The sequence below is a fragment of the Podarcis muralis genome, chromosome 2 (assembly GCF_964188315.1).
Source record: "Podarcis muralis chromosome 2, rPodMur119.hap1.1, whole genome shotgun sequence".
Classification (NCBI taxonomy): Eukaryota; Metazoa; Chordata; class Lepidosauria; order Squamata; family Lacertidae; genus Podarcis; species Podarcis muralis.
Window position 1 is genome coordinate 19,071,867 of NC_135656.1, and position 20,165 is coordinate 19,092,031.

The 20,165-nt window shown below is 44.0% G+C and overlaps 1 protein-coding gene across 2 annotated transcripts; it reads left to right on the forward strand.

Moving 5' to 3' along the window:
- Window positions 1-1,521: 1,521 nt before the first annotated feature.
- Window positions 1,522-19,001, forward strand: PCTP (phosphatidylcholine transfer protein). Of its 2 annotated transcripts, none has more exons than XM_028711293.2 (6): window positions 1,522-1,997; window positions 8,680-8,797; window positions 14,253-14,332; window positions 14,649-14,820; window positions 17,599-17,666; window positions 18,765-19,001. In XM_028711293.2, the coding sequence occupies exons 1-6, from the start codon at window positions 1,638-1,640 to the stop codon at window positions 18,825-18,827; spliced, it is 861 nt and encodes a 286-aa protein (XP_028567126.2). In that variant the 5' UTR covers window positions 1,522-1,637; the 3' UTR covers window positions 18,828-19,001. The 2 variants fall into 2 exon arrangements, with proteins under 2 accessions (XP_028567126.2, XP_028567128.1); XM_028711295.2 differs by lacking the exon at window positions 1,522-1,997 and adding an exon at window positions 2,122-2,641.
- The last annotated feature ends 1,164 nt before the right edge of the window (window positions 19,002-20,165 follow it).

Below are 20,165 nucleotides of genomic sequence, written 5' to 3' on the forward strand. Positions count from 1 at the left end.
AATCACTAAGTGTTTCACAGGTGTATTCTCTCATGTATGAAGTGTCAGTAGGGATGAGAAAAATGTACTGCTGGACATGGGGCTAGGTCATGGTGAACAGGACTCTTCAATCACCAGAGAAATCCCTCTCCTGCCCTCCATATAGTTACTTCCTATGTTCAGGCTGGTCTTCCTGGCTCAAATGAAACCCATGGGACACACCAAGGCAGGGAAGGAGAACCTGAGTGCACTCTGTACAGACTCAGAGGCACAATCTACAGTGGTGCCTCGCAAAACAAAATTAATTCGTTCCGCGAGCTTTTCGTCTTGCGATTTTTTCGTCTTGCGAAGCACGGTTTCGGAAAAGTTTTGGGAAAGCTTCAAAAATCACCAAAGTCTTCAAAAACCTCAAAAAAGGCTACCACACCGCGTTCTATGAGTTGCCCCTCGAAGTCAAGTCGCAACTGTATTAACGGTGTTAAGAAAAAGGAAACAAACTTGCAAGACGTTTCCGTCTTGCGAAGCAAGCCCATAGGGAAAATCGTCTTGCGAAGCAACTCAAAAAACCAAAAACCCTTTCGTCTTGCGAGTTTCCCGTCTTGCGAGGCATTCGTCTTGCGAGGTACCACTGTATATTGCAGCGTAGATTCATGGCTTTCAGAAAGAGGGTGGTGAGGTTGAACTCAGATCAAACCCAGACACATATGAATCTCTAATAAGGCAGAAACAGCAGATAAATCCTTCTCCCGCCCCTGCTTATAGTTACTACAGATGTTCAGGCTCCTTTTCCTGGCTCAAATAAATCCCACGGAACGCCCACTACAAGATGGGGAAGGAGAACGTGAGCGCACCCTGCACATGCTCAGAGGCACCATCTTTCCTTCACATGTCGCAGGGCAGACCCTTTCAGAAAGAGGGTGGTGGAGCTTGAACTCAAGACATGCGTTAACCTCTAACAACAACAACAATGGGACAAACAGCAGAGGGGATGCCCTGTGTAGCAGCACCCCAGCTTTTTTACCAATGGGGAGGACAGCATGGGCGTAGGAAGGGGTGGTACAGCTGCCCCTATAAATCAAGTCTTTTTAAAAAATAATAATTTTATTGCATTTTCAATTTTATCATGATCAGAGTTTCATTACATAATTCAATAAACCCAAGCATTGCTCTAACAGAGCATCGACCTCCCCTGCCCCTCTTTCTGACTTCCATACATAATTACCTTATTCTTAGCATTTCTATAACCACTTTTTTTAACCTTCTCTCTCGTTTTCCCCTCATTAAATGTAAATCAGCCCCTGTAAATCAAGTCAATAAATAAAAACTTAACTAAAATAAAATAAGTCAATAAATAAAAAATACTTGCAGATAACTCGGTTCTGCCCCCCCCCCCCCCAAATTAAATCCTGGAGGGCGGCCTACAAAAAAGCACACTCCCCCCCAACAACGACCCCGCTTGGGAGGCACGACAAGCGACACACCTCGACGGTGTGAGGGTGGTGGGGAGGGATTTGAACCCAGGCCTTCCTCGGCGTCCCTACCCCGGCACTCTAACCGCGGCACCGCCCCCGCCCGCGCCCCGTTCGACGGCAGAAAGTCGTCGCGAGCAGCTCGGCCTCCAGCGCCGTCGAGGCCCCCCGCCGCCGCCGCCGCGGGCCATGTGCCCCCCGGAGCTCCTCCGCGCCCTGCTGCAGAGGCGCCCGAAGGTTCTGCCGCCGGCGAAGGAGGCGAAGGGCAGGCGTCGGAGGTGGAGGTGGTGGCCGGCCCGCTGCTTGCCCGTGTGGTCGGGGATGTCCCGCGGCGCCAGCGCCGGCCCCTCGTCGTCGTCGTCCTCGGCTTCGTCCTCGTCCTCCACGTGCTGCTCCTCGCGCAAGGCGGAAAAAGCCCACGGCCCCTTCGGCGAAGAGCAGTTCCTGGCCGTTTGCCGGGAGTCGACCAAGCCCCGGGAAGCGGCCAGGGCCGCCTGGGAGCTCATGGCCGAGACCGCCAGCTTCTGCATCTTCCGGCTCTTCGACGAGGTGCGAGGCCGGCCAGGGGCGACGGCGCTGCGGCCGGACCAGAAGGGAAGGGGGGGAAAGGGCCGCCGAGGCCTAGGCGGAGCAAGGGAGCCTGAGGACCGGCGCCGCGTTGCCGTGGAAACGCCAGGGAAAGAGGAGGCCTCCAAGCTGTTTGGGGACTACAGTTCCCGTCATCCCCGGCCACTGAGTCTGCTAGCTAGGGATGATGGGAGTTGTAGTCCAACAACAGCTGGGGGGCCAAAGGTTGAGAAACACTAGGGATGCCCATACTTGGGTCTCCAGCTGTTTTTGTGGCAGTTCCCGCCATCCCTGGCCACTGGTCCTGCCAGCTAGGGATGATGGGAGTTGTAGTCCAACAACAGCTGAGGGCCCAAGGTTGAGAAACACTAGGCCCGGGTTGCCCATACTTGGGTCTCCAGTTGTTTTCGCAGCAATTCCCATCCATTGATCCTGCTAGCTGGGGATGATGGGAATTGTAGTCCAAAAACAGCTGGGGACCCAAGGTTGAGAAACATTGTGTGGGACAGCAGCTCTTTTCATTAGTCAGAGCCCCCTGGCCAAACTTCCACCTGGTCTTTCCTCCACGGTGGCCAGTGGGGCTCCCCGCCTCTCGTGCCCCATGGCCCTCACAACAGGCCTGCAAGGTAGGCAAGGCCGAGAGAAAGCTGACTGGCCCCAGGCCATCCTGCTGAGAGCTTTGTTCCTGAGGGGTTTTTTAACCTGAGGCCTCCGTTGCACTTCAAAAACCACTTCCAGCCTTTGGGAGGAGTGGGGAATGCATCAGGTTTGCCAACTCCTATTCTCTACTACAGCCTGCTCTCGATTGTTGGCCATGTCTCTTCTTCAAAGAAATAGATTACAAAGTTCCTGAACATGTACAAAATGCTTTGCCTTTCCGCTGGGCCTCTCATTATTTAAGGAGAAGACCCACTGTATCAAACAAAACAGGGCTGGCAAGGTAAGGTGATTGCCTCTTGGAGCAGGATCCACAGGGGCAGCAGATCCCAATGGAGATCTTTATTGTTCCTAGGGCTGCCGCAAAAAAATCCTGCCCTCCATTATATAGTCCTTCTTTGTTTACTGACACCCATGTAGGAGCAGGGCTTTTCCTTCCAGGACAGATTACAAGACTTGCTCAGAGGCCTGAACCTGATTTGAAAAATTAAGATTTACTTCCACCTCTCTTTTCAGTATTAGATTTTTTGTGAGTGAACTTTAAAGGATACGTGTGTAGTATTGCAAAACATATGCCAGAAGGCAGCCCCTGGCCATTGCATTGTTCCTGTGTACAGGAAAAGCAGAAATCAAAGATGCAGTGATAGGGAACAGCTTACCTGTTGTGTTTCTACCTGTCATGCCAATGTTAGGGACATAATACCACTGCCAGGAAGGGGAAAAAAACAACTAGTTCATGCCCTGGTGTGGGAGTTAACAAATGGACAGAATCAACCAAGGGGAGCAGAGAAGTGTGCATTATGTGACCATGAAATAGACAGGGTTCTCCCTTGAGATGTAGTAGCAGTATTTGGGTATTCCAGATAGGAAGCATAAAATAGGGACTGACAGCTTTCTGTAGAGTACTGATCAGCAACTGACAGCCTGTGGGTCAAACCTGGCTGGGTGTGGAGTGTCCTCTGCTCCCTCCACCTTGCCAGACTTCAAGCAGAAGGGATGTGCAGCACTTGCTATGACTATAGAACTTGATTTAGGAAATGAGATTGGCTAATCGTTCTCTAAGGGGACGCGGGTGGCGCTGTGGGTAAAAGCCTCAGCGCCTAGGGCTTGCCGATCGAAAGGTCGGCAGTTCGAATCCCCGCAGCGGGGTGCGCTCCCGTTGTTCGGTCCCAGCGCCTGCCAACCTAGCAGTTCGAAAGCACCCTCGGGTGCAAGTAGATAAATAGGGACCGCTTACAAGCGGGAAGGTAAACGGCATTTCCGTGTGCTGCGCTGGCTTGCCAGATGCAGCTTTGTCACGCTGGCCACGTGACCTGGAAGTGTCTGCGGACAGCGCTGGCCCCCGGCCTATAGAGTGAGATGGGCGCACAACCCCAGAGTCTGTCAAGACTGGCCCGTACGGGCAGGGGTACCTTTACCTTTACCTTTAATCGTTCTCTAGGGACGCGGGTGGCGCTGTGGGTTAAACCACAGAGCCTAGGACTTGCTGATCAGAAGGTCGGCGGTTTGAATCCCCGTGACGGGGTGCGCTCCCGTTGCTCGGTCCCAGTTCCTGCCCACCTAGCAGTTTGAAAGCACGTCAAAGTGCAAGTAGATAAATAGGTACCGCTCCGGCGGGAAGGTAAATAGCGTTTCTGTGTTCACCAGAAGTGGCTTAGTTATGCTGGCCACATGACCCGGAAGCTGTACACCGGCTTCCTCGGCCAGTAAAGCAAGATGAGTGCCGTAACGTAACCCCAGAGTCAGTCATGACTGGACCAAGTGGTCCTTTACCTTTACCTTTACCCCCTCCTCAAAGTGATCCTCCTGTAAAACTACTTACGGTCCAGACAGATTAAGAATTAAATTGCTATATATTTCCATTTGAAATGGAACGGTGAAGACCTGCACCTCAAGGGTGCTTCTGGATTTAGATCGACAAGAATTTTGCTGTAACCATAGTGGGGTTGGCTCCATTTTTCATGGGTGTTCTGCTTCTGTATCATCCCGTCCTTCATGACCTTTCATGATCCCGAGGCTTCTATTTTCTTTTAGTCTTCTGCTTCCCAGACCTGAGAGGAGCTGAGACTTGAGGACTAACAGCTGGACTTTGTCTTGTTTAACCATGGGGGTGCACCACAGTTGTCTGTTTTTCTTTTCCCTTGCTCCCTTTCACAGGAAGTTTTGTAGGACAATGTTTGAGAACCTGTGCTGATCTAATCCTTGGTTCAAAGATTAGCTTTTTCTTTTTCTTTTCACAGCATCCTTGAATGGGTCAGGGAGGTGGGCAGAACGCCAGGAGTACAGACACAGGCAGAGTTTATTCTTTCCCTCCCTTCCAAAGCAGTTTGTGTCCTTGGAAAAACTGCATATTAAAAAAAATCTAGGAGTGGGCTTGAGAGTTAGAAGACGAACAATATTTATTTTCTAAACGCTGCAACCTACTTTCAAGTAGCTTGTTTTCCGGAAGAGTTCTGCTTGCTGCACTTGTGTGTTCAAATTTACTCCATTTACCGTAATTTCTTGTCATGAGCTTATTTACTCAGGTAGAAAAGTACCACGCTCCTATCTTGGCCGTGGACTAGTGTGGACCTCTAGTAGCTCCATCCTGATTTCAGACATCATGATATATCGCTGTATTGAAAACCAGGTATCACTCAGCCCTAGATGGCAGCAACCACACCACTCTTAATTCATTTCTGAAGCCTGTATGCCAGTCCTTGCCATCATATTCCTAGATCTGTCTGGCCCAGATCTGTCTGTTTTAAATTGATTTCACTCTTGTATACGTTTGAGGACAAATCCCAGCCTCCTCAGCACAGATTTCAGACTGCTTCCGCTTCAGGATAAACAGCTGGCCAACTCAGCAGGGCGTTCTGCCTTGAAATACTGAAGCCCTGCTGGTTTATTGGCCAAGAGGAAAACTTTGTGGGCTGCCTGTGGTCAGAGACAGCGTGATTCAAGCAGCTGGCAGAGATGCCTGGAAGTGGAGTCTAGCGCAGGCAGGAAGCCCAATTCTCTACCAACCGAAGTTCTAGCAAAATTGGGACGTGCGTTGGTGGAATGCTTGAAGCCTCTGCTATTTTGGTGTGTGTTGCATGGCCCTGCTGTATTAGATACGACAGGAATTTGGATAATTGGGGGCTTGGAAGTACAGTGGTACCTCGGGTTAAGTACTTAATTCGTTCTGGAGGTCTGTTCTTAACCTGAAACTGTTCTTAACCTGAAGCACCGCTTTAGCTAATGGAGCCTCCTGCTGCCGCCACGCTGCCGGAGCACGATTTCTGTTCTCATCCTGAAGCAAAGTTCTTAACCCGAGGTACTATTTCTGGGTTAGCAGAGTCTGTAACCTGAAGCGTATGTAACCTGAAGCGTATGTAACCCGAGGTACCACTGAAGAAAGTAGGCAGGTGTCATACTTGGCTCGGTTTTAAAGGAAGCAATTTGTTGTATTTGTTTTATCAAAACAAACGCTGCAGTTTGTAGACATATGACAGCAGTGAAAGTTAAAACAGGTTGGCAGGTAGCATAAGTGGTGGAATCCATCTGGTACAGTGGTACCTTGGTTTACGAACTTAATCGGTTCCGGAAGTCCGTTCTTAAACCAAAGTGTTCTTAAACCAAGACGTGCTTTCCCATAGCAGTGGGGGACTCAATTTACAAATGGAACACACTCAACATGTTCTACTTCCAAGGCAAAGGTCACAAACCGAAACACCTACTTCCGGGTTTGTAGCATTCTTAATCCAAGTTGTTCATAAACTAAGCTGTTCTTAAACCAAGGTTCCACTGTAATTAGAGGCATGCAAAATAAGTAGGTGTGTGGATGTTGGGATTACATAGCTTTTCTTCACATATTTGCACTTCTTTGTAGTTAGGGTTGGCTTGTTAATTCTCTGATGGACAGCTTTTTAAACTATTGTAGTAGTATCATACTGTGGTAACCCATGGTAGCATGCTTTGCTCTGGCCTTTGACGCCTGAGATATACAATTTTAGGACCCACCTTATTTTTGTGGTTTTTTGGGGGGGGTGTAATTGTAAGTTTTTAAAACGTTTAATGTTGTATTTTAAATTGTTGTAACCTGCCCTGGGACCGTAGGGTGAAGGTTGGGTAATAAAATTATAGTAATAATAATTTAGCAGTTTGCAAACATGCCTGAGGAACAGAGGATTGGAAACGAAACTTGGAACGTTAAAGGTTCTGGCAAGTGTCCCAGAGTTGCTTTAAAAAAGAAAAAAAGAGAGGCTTTGCTTGCTGACTAAAGCCAGCTTTATCGCAGACTACGAATAAACAAATCTATAAAATAAACCAGAAAGAAAAAGCTCTCAAAGTGTCCAAAATATTTTGTAACCCACGCCTCTCTTTCTGCTTTTAAAGAAATCTGTGCCACTGTAGCAACTTTGGTAGAAATCTCTAAATCCAGGAAAGTCTCTTCGTGGTGGAAAGCAACTAACACTGCCAGAGCGGTGGGATCATACTAAAATCTAGACTAGCTATAGGCGGTGGTTTGTCTTTAGAATTTATTGTTTTCAGAATGCAGACTAATGTTTAACAATTTTGTTTTGTTTTGTTACTGCGATGGCCCAGTCTGAGAACACTTTATGGTAACTGTATGTTTTCCAGCCTTCTAAACAAACATCTCCTGTAATCTGCAGGCACGTCATAATCTCACTTTCAGATGATATTCACATTCCTTTTGTACAGGAAAATAGGTTTGCTAACCTTTGAAAGCTCAGATTATCTGAGATATTGCTAGCCTTGTGAACTAAAACCACAACTAAAACCATCTGTTGTGGTAGATGGTGGTCTAGACTCTTCTTGTAATGTTCTGCAGTAAAGGGTAGTCCTTTAAATAAATGGAGGTAGAGCAATTTTACAGAGTGTAAAATTTCAGGAATCACTCTTAAATAATTGCAGGCTTGATGTATCTTTGGAAAATAGAACTCCGGAGGGCGTAGGCTTGGGTGGAGGTCTACTTCACATTGCCAGAATTTGTTTGTGAAGCAGTGTTGTAATGCCTTATTACAAAATGCTGTGTGAGTCATGCCGTATCTTTATTTTAAATATTTCCTTTCTTTAAATGTTGGGTTCATAAAGGGTCTAGCTGACGGTGCTGAAGGATGAAGTGATGTTTATTGAATGAGAAAGTTCATGATAACAGAGCTCTGTTAAAAAATACTTTACAGAATACAAGACTGAAAAGGGTAAAAGGTAGTTTAAATTCCATTCACTTGTACCGTGCTTTGACATTTTTGCATCTCCTCGATGAATTAGACTCGAAAACCTTCTGTTTCTGCAATTGGTATTGCTAGCAAATAATTCAACTCTCTGAACAAAGGGTTATCCAACTCTTAGTGTAAGGGTTATTTGATTTGTGCAGAGAGCTCCACTAAGTCAGATAAAACAAAATAAATAACATGCTTTTTTCTGGACTGGTCAGGGCGGGGGGGGGGGGGGAGTCTAACAAAAGTAGAATACAGTCAGAGTGCTGAAATATATATTTATTGTTTCACTTGACTATCGTAACAGAAGTATGACTCCTGCTGCAGTTTATGTTTCAAAGGATAAAGGGGGATTAGATGCTGATAAGACTTTCATTTGACTATACAGTAGTCTCTGATATTTAAAATAAACAACTGAGTTATACTTACAACACCCACATTTATATAGGATGATTTCTATGGCACCTAGTGTGTAAATATGAGAAAGCATTATTGCTTTGGAGTAATATGTTTAGGGTTATACAGAAAAAAAGGTATCTCCAGCCTAGCAGAGAGATTGGTATATATTTTAAGATACGTCTGTCATAGGGTAGTCCAGTTCTTTAGGCAAATGGACCAACTCGCCTCTGTTTTAATGCAAACATCACAGAGTATATTTGTATGTTGTAAATGTATTCATTGTGCAAGCACAGTGGTATAAAAGAGTATTTTTGGACATTGTTAGTGCAACCAAGCAAAGGCCTGAAATACAGGATTCTTGATTCTCCCCGACCTGCTCCCTCCTATTGCTCTTGCTTTTTCAGAAATCTGGACTGTACGAGTATAAAGTCTATGCCACTCTTGGTGATTGTTCCCCAGATGTATGTGCAGAAGTGTACATGGATTTAACCTACAGATCACAATGGGACCGGTATCTTAGAGGTCAGTAAATTATTCAAGACCAAAATGTCATTTTCTTTGGTCGCTGTGATAGGTTCCTTTCCTCCGCTCCTTGACCACCATTGTTTTGAAAATTCTTCTACTTCGCTCTTTCAAGTGCTCTGTACAGTTTTTCAGTATGAAAAATGCATGAAGTAGATTTCCATTACCAAAGCATTAATGCTAATATAGACATCTACTTGTGATGCCCTGAAAAACAAATAAGAAGCAATGTTTTTCTTACTAGCCACTTTTTGTGTTAAAACCAACTTTCTTAGATCCATCGACACTGTTCTCGTGTTGGTTTATGGGTAAATGGACTTCTCTCTTGATCATTATATGACATCTGGGGAATCTGAGGCCTAGTGTTTGATACCCCCTTAATCATCAGTTTTTATTAGATTGTTAGAGTGGTCAGATGCAAAAGCAGAAACTTTAATAGTTTTGAAGGCAAAGGAAATCACATGTGTTATGCAAGCCACATCTGCTGAAATTCCCTCTCCTGAATATCGATGAAAAGATGAAGAAGCCTATCCTCTTTTGCAATTGGCTACTATACTCTTAAGACCTTCTTTAGCTTTGATCTCTTTGATTCTAGAGAGAATCAAAGAATTGGCAACTTTTTGGGTGTGTGAAACTGTGAAATAGCATGAGTCCTCTTGGAAGTTATTGTTTTACCTCAACATTAATTCCGATGCAGTTTCGCCTGAGCAAGGACTTCCACTTTTGCCTCAAAATTTGCCTAAGGTGAAATTTGTCAGAGGTGGTGTCATGTCATACTGTTGTGTACATCTTTATTTAACGGAATGACATTTGTGCATTTCCATCACTATCCTAAACTTCAAAGTTCCGGTTCTCTTCTCCATGTTTAGTTTAAACAAGTGACTATTTGTCTTTCCATATAAACTACACATGAGATCCTTATCTAGTTGTGCAACATATCATATGGTGATCCAGCTGTAGCAGTACAGTGATACCTTGGTTTACAACCATAATCCATTCCGGGGGTCCGGTTGTAAACCAAAACAGGTTGAAACCCAAGGTGCACTTTTGCCATTGGGGCCTCAAAAATATATATATATAAATGGTTGTAATAAAAAGAAGAAGAAAGGGTTGTAATTAAAAAAAAAAGGGATACGCACTTCAGGGTTTGACATGATTGTAATCCAAAACGGTTGTAATCCAAAATGGTTGCAAACTAAGGTACCACTGTACCTAAGATTACTCCCTGCTGAAACTACTACAGTCATACCTCAGGTTGAATGTGCTTTGAGATGAGCACATTTGAGTTGCGCTCCGCAGCAACCCAGGAGTAATGGAGCGCGTTACTTTCGGGTTTTGCCACTTGTGCATGCGCGGACGCTCAAAATGACGTCACGCGCATGCGCAGAAGCGCCGAAATGTGACACGCACGGACATGGGTTACGTTTGCTTCTAGATGTGAACGGGGCTCCGGAATGGATCCCTTTCGCATCTAGAGATACCACTGTACTCTTGGAGTTCCTTCTTTCACAGCTAGTCCTGATGACATGTTTCTGCTAAGACCTTTCAGAAGATGGCAATGACTTTTCGGCCCCAGAACAAGAGAGCATTTCTCAAGACATCACACTGAATTTGGTGACATTGATTGATGTTGGAAAGCCATTTATTCTAAGTAGCACCCATGGAAAAGCATTTTAAGATGTATCCTTCCAAAGAAATGGTGCTCTGCTTTTCTTGAGTTGATGGAAACTGCTTTCCAGTCACCGCCCTCACCCACCTCTTTTGCTCAAGTGATTTAGGACACTGCCTGCACTGCACTGTCTCTCCATACATTCAGTTATAATAGGTTTGTTCTAATTATATATTGAGTTTTCCTTGGTTCACGCTACTGACAGAGCACTTCCAAGTTGCATCAACTGCCCTTCCCTATCATGTAATGTAGATTTTCCCATTGTGTTCACATGTATCGATTATATGTTGAAGTTAACTTGAGTGTCCCTTGAGATACACGGCGAGGGCTTGGTCATCTTGGCTAATTTTTAGCTATTGTGAGATTAATAAGAGCAGATACACTATCTTCCATTGGGATGACACTCTATTGCTGCATGCCACAGACACAAAGGGTGGGGAAGGAAACCCATGACTTCAACACGACAGGGGCAATAGGATATGAATGTCCCCATCTGCAAATGACTCACAACGTCTGATTTGCAGAGCTTCACATATTTTGGCCTACGGTATGCAGGGAATGTTTCAAATACCTTCCGTTATCCCTTGTGTGATGCCATGCTCACATCTATGTTATCTAATATATCAATATCAATATATATCTATATATATCTATATATCAATATATATATCTATATATCTATATATATATATATATATATATATATATATATATATATATATATATAATCAATCATATTAGATGTCCATTGTCATTCAGACAAGATGTTTTCAAAAGGTGAATACTAATATATTTCTGGTGCGTTTCTTAACTTAAGACTGTGGAACTTCCACAAAGAGCGAAGTTTCGATTTGTGTGTGTGTGTGTGTGTGTGTGTGTGTGTATAGAAAATATTGCATACTTTGATCAATCAATTTTAAGGAACAAAAGTATGCATTACTATTGTTATTGTTATTAATTTTATACCCTACCTTTTCCCCGACGGGACTCTACATTCACAAGAAGAAACATTTCAATAATCTCCAGTGTACTAAAATGAAGGGGCAGATTATTCTAGCAACTTTCGTAATGAATAATAAGATTTTAATATCTATGGGCAGGATTCACCTGAGTGTCCATGCTGGAAGCCTACCGATTGGGCCACTTAGATTAGCAGGGGGAGAAGCAAAATGTCCTTTCAGTAGCAACTTCTCATGTCTTTTTGGTGCTGTTCTCCAAGGACCCCCAGTGTGGGAGGGCTTTATGGGGCAGTGAGGAGATTTGGAAAAACAAGCAAACATGTGATCTGAGAACCCATGCATCTCAGTAGGCCACTGTAGCTTATCTCACCATATTTCCCCAGATTTTGAACCCATGGACATTTTGGCAGCCCATGCTTTGATAGTGAGCTTGGAAAGGTTGTTTTGGAAAGGCAATAAAAGGTGAACAAAGGTAAAAATATGAACAGATTTACAGATACCAGAGACATATTAACCAGCAAGCCATCCTCACTGTCCTTAATCTAGGCTATCTCACTCTTCGGGGAATACTGAAAGAAGCTAGACTCTGCAAGTGAGAGGATGACCTAAGATACAATAATAGCATGTCTTCTCAAATAATAGGGTTCAGTTTGTCCTTCTGGTATGTGAGAGAAAATATCCATTTAAAGTGGAACTCCCTGTATTGCCCATTAAATTGAACATGTCAAATATTACTCTTTTTCTCAAACCTTCAATTTTGAGTTTGCTTGCTGCTTAAGACGCAGGAAACGGAATAGGTTGTCAAATGGCACCAAGTTAATACTCCAGTGACCTCTGGTGGAAAATGTGATATTATTTGGTGTCTTATAGTGGGAACAGCACTATCCATCAAACAGCTGGCATTACATATTGCATCGCACGGAAATAATGTCTTCCAAGACAATAACTTGTTGTTAGGCCCCTTCATATATTTGTGAGGAATACTGGCATCTTAGCATATGTGTCTGCAGCAAAATAGTCCCTCATGCAGCTATTCCCACATTCATTGGAGAAAATACAGCATCTGAAGTGGTCTGCCTGCCATATATACTTGGGAAGATAAGGAACTTTAGAGAATACCTTTCTCTTCCCCATTGGAACTTCCCCAACTTTTGAGATCTGTCCATGAAGCCTACCTATTTGAGAAGAAGGCTTAAGTTAGGGCAGGGCTTCCCAAACCATGGTCTGTGAACTATCAGTGGATTGCAAGAATAATTCAGGTGGTCTCTGGCATGTCGGTGTCTGGTTAAATATTGGCGACGACACTCCCACTGCATTAAATATTCATGTTGGTTTTTTAAAATTGCATTTGAATTGCTTCTTTTATTGTAATCTATTGTGTCATGATTGGAATTCTATGGAATACAGTAAAATGCAATATATGACAAATAAAAGAAGCTGTAAAATACATTTAAAAACTATAGTGTCTAGCATGGTGCATTACAAACTGTACAACAGGCAGGAAAAAAACCCTGGTCTGCCACAATCTTCATCAGTGATCCATTGGGGGGGGGGGGGGAGGCGTGGGCCTTTGGGAATTACTGATTTAGGGCCTTTTCTGTCATGGCACTGCAGTTTTAGAATTCTCTCCTTGATTAGGCCTGGCATCAACTTTCTTTTCTATAGTCCTTGGTAACAAATGTCCTCTCAAGTAATCGGGCTGTTGTAGGCCTGATTTCTCCAAACTGGGTGAAAGAGCACTAATATGGTAAAAGCAGTTCTGTGTTAGCAGGTATCAAATGATGCACACGGGAGAGGAAAATCCTAGTTTCACAAATACACTTGCAGGGTCTGAACAGGTGGTGACAGGCCTGATCAGTAAGGAGGGACATAATAGAGGTGAATGACATTTTGCTTAATGTGAAGAAATTTGCCCCCCCCCCCATCATAATATTAGAACATGGAGTCACCTAAGATCATCTTCTGAGGCCCTTCTTCGTGTGCTTCCTCCTTGAGAGGTCCGGAGGGTAGCAACATGAGAACGGGGCTGCAGTGGCTCCCCATCTGCAGAATGCTCTCCCCAGGGAAGTTCATCTGGTGTCTTCATTGTACACCTTTAGGCACCAGGTAAAAACGTTTCTTTTTAACCAGGCCTTTGGTTGATCGGACTGACGTCCTATCCCCTTTTAAAAAGTGACTCTTTTTTGGGGGGGTGTTATTGGGTTGTTGTTTTTATTTTATTACATATATTGATCTTTTCTGTGAACCGCCCTGAGACCTCTGGGTATAGGGTATAGGGCGGTATATAAACTCAATAAATAATCACATTAAAACAATAATCTAATGAAATTTAATGTTGGAAGATTTAGGGGAGACAAAAGGAAATCTTCACACAACCCACTGTTAGATGGGCATTTGCTACCGCAAGATATAACACTATCCACTGACTTGGATGGTTTTAAAGGGGTTTTTTTTAGACAAATAGTGGGGGATAACTTTATGAATGGCTGCTGGCCGTGATATTGTATCTGTGTACCTCTGAACATTAGTTACTGGGGGAGCACAAGTTGGGAGAGTTCTGCTTGTGAGATCCCCATGAACATTTGGATGGCCATTGTGAGAACAGGATGCTTGACTAGGTGAGCTTTTGGGTCAAATTCTTTAAAAAAGAACCAATTATGTCTATCCCTTTGTGCCCGACCCTTGTTGAGGTCTGACACATACACAGTTATGATTCGTTTCTGACTCCTTTCACATTTTCAATTCACCAAATGCATTGAAAACCTTACGTAAGTCCAGCTGAATAAAACATAGTCTGCCTCTAACGCATTTCCCCTCCGATTTTTAGATATAAGCGAGAAACCTTTTGAGGGCAGAACAGTAATCCGCTGGGAAGTGAAGTTCCCTTTCCCCATGGCAAATAGAGATGTATCCTTTCAAGTCTTGGGTTGCAGTTTTGCTCTTAATAGTTGAGGCTGCAAACTCCTCACAGCACAGTTCTGCAAGTTTAAATGAGGTAAAAAAAAAAAATTGACTCTTAAGGGAAAAGAAAAAGTTAAGACTTTGATGCGCATTCTTCTGAACCATATTCTGTCATACCCTTTGAGGAGCAAAACAAAAACAAATGCAGGCTTCTTGAAACAGGATTGGTTTTTGTATTTGGACCAGTATACCTTCTGTCTCGATGATATATGTATATTATATATACAGGCACATCCTGATTATTTCTTAAACTTCAGCATAGTATGTTTTCGTTCGTGAGCGTAAAGATATGGAACTTGAAGGGAAGAAGATATATGTTATATTGGCTAAAAGCGTGAATACCACTAAATTCCCAGAGAAGACTGGGATTGTTAGAGTAAAGAATTATAAACAATGTGTGGCCTTTGAAAGCGATGGCAAGAAAGGCTCCAAAGGTAAGAAATCAGTAAAGAACTTTATAGAAATACCTGCTTACAGCTAGGCACGAGGAGAAAGTTCATTTCAATTCACATTTGAAGGTGAACCTACCTAACACACACTTTTCAAAACAAGTCACAAACCCAAAGCGGAGCTATCCTTTGAAATTTGCATTACTCTGAATTTTGCAATAGTTTCCCAATAGTTTCACATGTACACAAATGCATTTTTCAGGATACAGTGTGCATATAAATGCACATACAGTGTGCATATAAATGCACATATTAAAGAAAGCAGTATACAGAAATGTATTATCTTAGGGGAAGTTGCTTGTAAATCTTATTGATATTTATTTAACTTTTTTTTACTCTGCTTGTCTGTAAACACAACAACCTCTAAGCAGTTTACAACAGTATAAAAACATTAAGAATTATTGATTAAAAGTGTATATTTGTCAAAACGACATGCAACAATGTGCTTACTTTGAGAGCTTTGCACTACAATGTTGGCAAATTTTGCTGATTATTTTAGAAAACCAATTTACAAGTTGCTGCAGAAGTGTGCAAAATGATTGGGAGAAACAGAAAATTGTCAACTGCAAATGGCAGATACGCCTATCCCTTTTTAGAGCAGAAATGTTAAATTTACAAATTAGGATTGTGAAAAACATATTCACTTGCTTTTTTAACACTAACAAATTTTGCTAAGATTGAAAGCAAGATAGTTGAACAGGTGTGTACAAAATAACACTAGAGGCTTGCATCCAATATTTTGGGTGGTTAATTCTTATGCACACATGTTTGCTCATCCCAGCCAACTAATTTGTGTAATCTGGTAACAGGAGTTGCTTAACCACAATGTGATCAGACCAGATTTGTATAAATTCTTCAGGGGCAAAATTAGTGATGGCATGATCATTCTTTATTCTGTAGAAGTAAATACCTGTGGGGAGAATAATTTGTTTCAGGACTGTGGCGGTTATAGAAAAATTAATGATTAACCCTTTATTAAACCCCACAGCACTGTTTTGAATCTCCTCCACTGTGGCTGCTATTTGCATAAAGAAGAAAGCTGCCATTGGCACCAGTGGAAGTTTTTGTCCCAAGGAACATAGCAGCCACTAGGGGCATGTGGTGTGTGATCCTGATTGGACTGAAGTGGAGACAACAAGTTAAATTCCCTCTTTACCACCTCCCCAGCCCAATCATATCGCTTTTAGCTTTGTGATTATTGTCGTACCTCGTTTCTAAGACTAGGAAAACTTGTGGATGCCTCAATAATGTGCCAAGTTGGACTTGGGTGGCGAGTTCCTGCCTCCCCCCTTGGAAATAAAGACACGAGACACCAGAATTTAAGGTTAATGGTTAAATTAGGCCACAACTTTATTGATTACAGGAATTGAGCGGTATTGGCTTAGGCATTGGTCCTATCAACTATCCGGCTTCAGCCTGCTTACTTGAAGACCGGAAGGGTTAACCACCAGTAGGGGGAGCCCTGCTGATGCACGCTCGGGGGGGTGGCCGTAGGCCGGGGGTGCCGTAGGCCCACACCTCCTTAGGCTTAGGACAAGGCGACGCCCCCCCCCCCCGAATTCCTTTACCGGACTACCCTTCGATTTGGGGGGAGGTGATGGCGCTTCCTCCCCCTTTCATCTGCATAACCATACCCCTACCAATGCCTAACCGCCAATGCCAAGGAAGTTGTGACAGTTGCTACGAGGTAGGTGAAAAACCAAATGGCTGGTGCCAATTTGCCAAGTGGAAAAAATTCCTACCAGGCCCCTTGACAGTGACGAACCAAAGTCCATAGCAATGTCAGAGAGCCTAACCTAATGGGTGGGAGGGGTGGGAAAACCTGATCAGCTGGAGCGCAGGAAGAGGGAGATCCTCAGCCGTGCCGGCCAATTGGCTGGTCTGGGAGATGATGCGTCTGAGGATTCCCCCAGTATCGTGGGGGCTGTGAGCCAGCCCCGCGTGCGTGGGGAGGGGCGTGAAGCCCGCAACCCCACCTCCTCTCCAGCTCGGAAGTGGATTTCTGATGCAGATATTGCAGTTCTGCTAATGGGTTCACGTATCCTAGGCCCTAACTATTCGTAATTCTTTCTAATAGAATTTTTTGCAGGGTTGGGGTTGGCAGAGGGAATCATTTGTTGTTGTATGCACAATCCCTTCTTGGTGATCAGAGAGAGAAAAATTAGATGTGGTTGGATATACGCAAAATTGGCAGAGCTTGCTGAAACTGGGAAACTTTCCTTCCAACTCTGCAACAGGCCTCCATAACTCCAGAGATGAAACTGAGAAGGATTTTCGAAGCCTCTGTCAGTTTAGCCTCTACAGTGAAGAAAGACCTTTGAATTTATTGCAGAGCTGAATGGGAATAAAGTGTTTTGCTTTCACTGCTGCTTTTTGCAGCTATTGCGCTGGGACCAGACAATGTACAATTAATTCTGAACTTACAGGGACAGCAGTTGGGTGTACAAAACACTGAACAATTGAAGAGGGTGGAGGAGAAGAGCTTTTTGGGGAAAGAAAAAAAAACCTCTTGCAGTCATGCAGACGTCGTTCAGAAACCGTTGAGGGGTTTCAGCAAATATATCTGATATCATGGGATGGAACAGTGGAAAACTCCAGAGAAATAAGGGAATAAATTCTGCACATTTATGGTTCTAAATAACAACACTAAAAGCAGCTTAGATAGCTGCTAGTCAGGTGACCACAAAATAGATATAGAAATGAATGGCTGCTGTTGCTTAAATAAGATTTCTGACTCCCTCTTTTCTTACTTCCGCTTTGAAGTTTTCATGTCATACTTTGATGACCCTGGTGGCAAGGTTCCTTCGTGGCTTGTCAACTGGGGAACTAAGGTAAGCAGGAATTTGTAGGGAACCAACCCAGTGGGTTATGCCCATGGCTTTTCTGGCCTGATTCTCTGTTGCCAGCACTGTAGGCAGAACTACAGGTACTGAAAGGGGAAGAGTCATAGAATTGGAAGAGACCCTAAGGGTCATCTAGTCCAACCCCCCGCAAAGCAGGACTCTCAGCTAAAGCACCCATGATAGATGGCCAGCCAACTTCTGTTTTAAAACCTCCAAAGGAGAAGAGTCCACAACCTCCACAGCTCTTACTGCCAGAAGCTTTTTCCTGGTGTTTAGTGGGAATCTCCTTTCTTGTAACTTTGAACCACTGGTCAAAGTCTTACCCTCCGGAGCAGGAGAAAGCAAGCTCGTTCCCTCTTCCATGTGACAGCCCTTGAGATATTTGAAGATGGCTATCATATCTTCTCTCAGTCTCAGAATACAGCCCAGAGCAACAATCCAGACTTGTTTGTGTCCATTCCCTATTGTCAGTTGCTAGTCTGAGACAATAGCTCTGTTCATGCAGTACTCACCTGAAGGTGGCATCCTGCTAGTGCAGGGGAGAAGGGCTGTGCTCTGGGCTCCTCGCACAGCACCAAGTATACTGCCTTAAAGAGGCCAATACTTACAAAACTTTTTTACTGCAGGAATCCCTCAGGGAATGATACACATTTAGGATTTGCTTGTGCATTTCTTTCCCTTTTAATCTTTTCATTTCTATCCTTTCCCTGCCCAGTTAGGTAACTTGTTCAGAGCCTCCAACTCTCACTGATAATATCAAACAAAAACACTTTCTTCTAAACCTTTGGTTTATGTGCTGCTAGCAGCATGGGATATTGTTTGGATCCTATAAATCTGTATATTTTGAAAGCTGCAAATGGTGGCAGCATGTTGCTACTGTGTAGGAGGTTCACCAGGATTAACGAATTTTAAAAACCAGTTATGAATCCCCCTCTAACCTGATTTATGATGCTTGTTTAAGCCACAGAGCACAATTACTTTTGTGTTTGAAGTGGCATAGGTGTAACAAACAGTTGAACTTCAGTAGTTGCCTACTAGGCCATAAAGTGTAGATGCATAAGTATTTTGTGATCCCTTTCTTTACAGACTGGAGTGCCTAACTTCTTGATTGATATGGAGAAAGCTTGCCACAGTTACCGCAAAAGATAAAACTGCTCCAGGAATGTGATCCAGATTGATAGCTGAAAGGTATATTTTGCATGGATAATGAGCCATGGACACATCACTGAATAACATCTGCCTTTTGGGATAGTAATCATGAGCCATGTAAGTTCCCAGGCATGTGACAATGAAACATATTAAAACTTTTCGTTTTTCATTTTCCATCTGTTTGATGCACTGCCATTTAATTTTTTGAGGGCTTTCACGTATCATTTCGACATTTGAGCCATGCTGTTTGTGGTTCCCTCACCCTCGTGTAATGATCACCTTTGAACACAGGAGCTCTGATGCATCACTTCAGTAGAGGGAACAGCACTATGTCCAAAGAGTGCTGTGCATGCAGAACTTCTCCCTTCATTGAAACTAGTAGAGAAACCCATACTGCTGTGCGCTCTGAGCTCTGCATCAAGATGCTCAAGATACTAGCTGTACTTTGGTCAGCAGTGCTAAATAGAACTGTTGGATGCCTTTTAGTTGATCTCTTCTTTAATAATAATAATAATAATAATAATAATAATAATAATAATAATAATTTATTATTTATACCCCACCCATCTGGCTGAGTTTCCCCAGCCACTCTGGGTGGCTCCCAATCAAGTGTTAAAAACAGTACATCATTAAATATTAAAAACTTCCCTGAACAGGGCTGCCTTCAGATGTCTTTTAAAGATAGGATAGCTACTTATTTCCTTCGCATCTGAAGGATGGGTGCCACTACCAAGAAGGCCCTCTGTCTGGTTCCCTGTAACCTCACTTCTCGCAATGAGGGAACCGCCAGAAGGCCCTCGGCGCTGGATCTCGGTGTCCGGGCTGAACGATGGGGGTGGAGACGCTCCTTCAGGTATACAGGACCGAGGCCATTTAGGGCTTTAAAGGTCAGTACCAACACTTTGAATTGTGCTCGGAAATGTACTGGGAGCCAATGCAGATCTCTCAGGACCGGTGTTACGTGGTCCCGGCGGCCACTCCCAGTCACCAGTCTAGCTGCCGCATTCTGGATTAATTGCAGTTTCCGGGTCACCTTCAAAGGTAGCCCCACGTAGAGCGCATTGCAGTAGTCCAAGCGGGAGATAACTAGAGCATGCACCACTCTGGCAATACAGTCTGCAGACAGGTAGGGTCTTAGCCTGCGTACCAGATGGAGCTGGTAGACAGCCGCCCTGGACACAGAATTAACCTGCGCCTCCATGGACAGCTGTGAGTCCAAAATGACTCCCAGGCTGCGCACCTGGTCCTTCAGGGGCACAGTTACTCCATTCAGGACCAGGGAATCCCCCACACCCGCCCGCCCCCTGTCCCCCTAAAACAGTACTTCTGTCTTGTCAG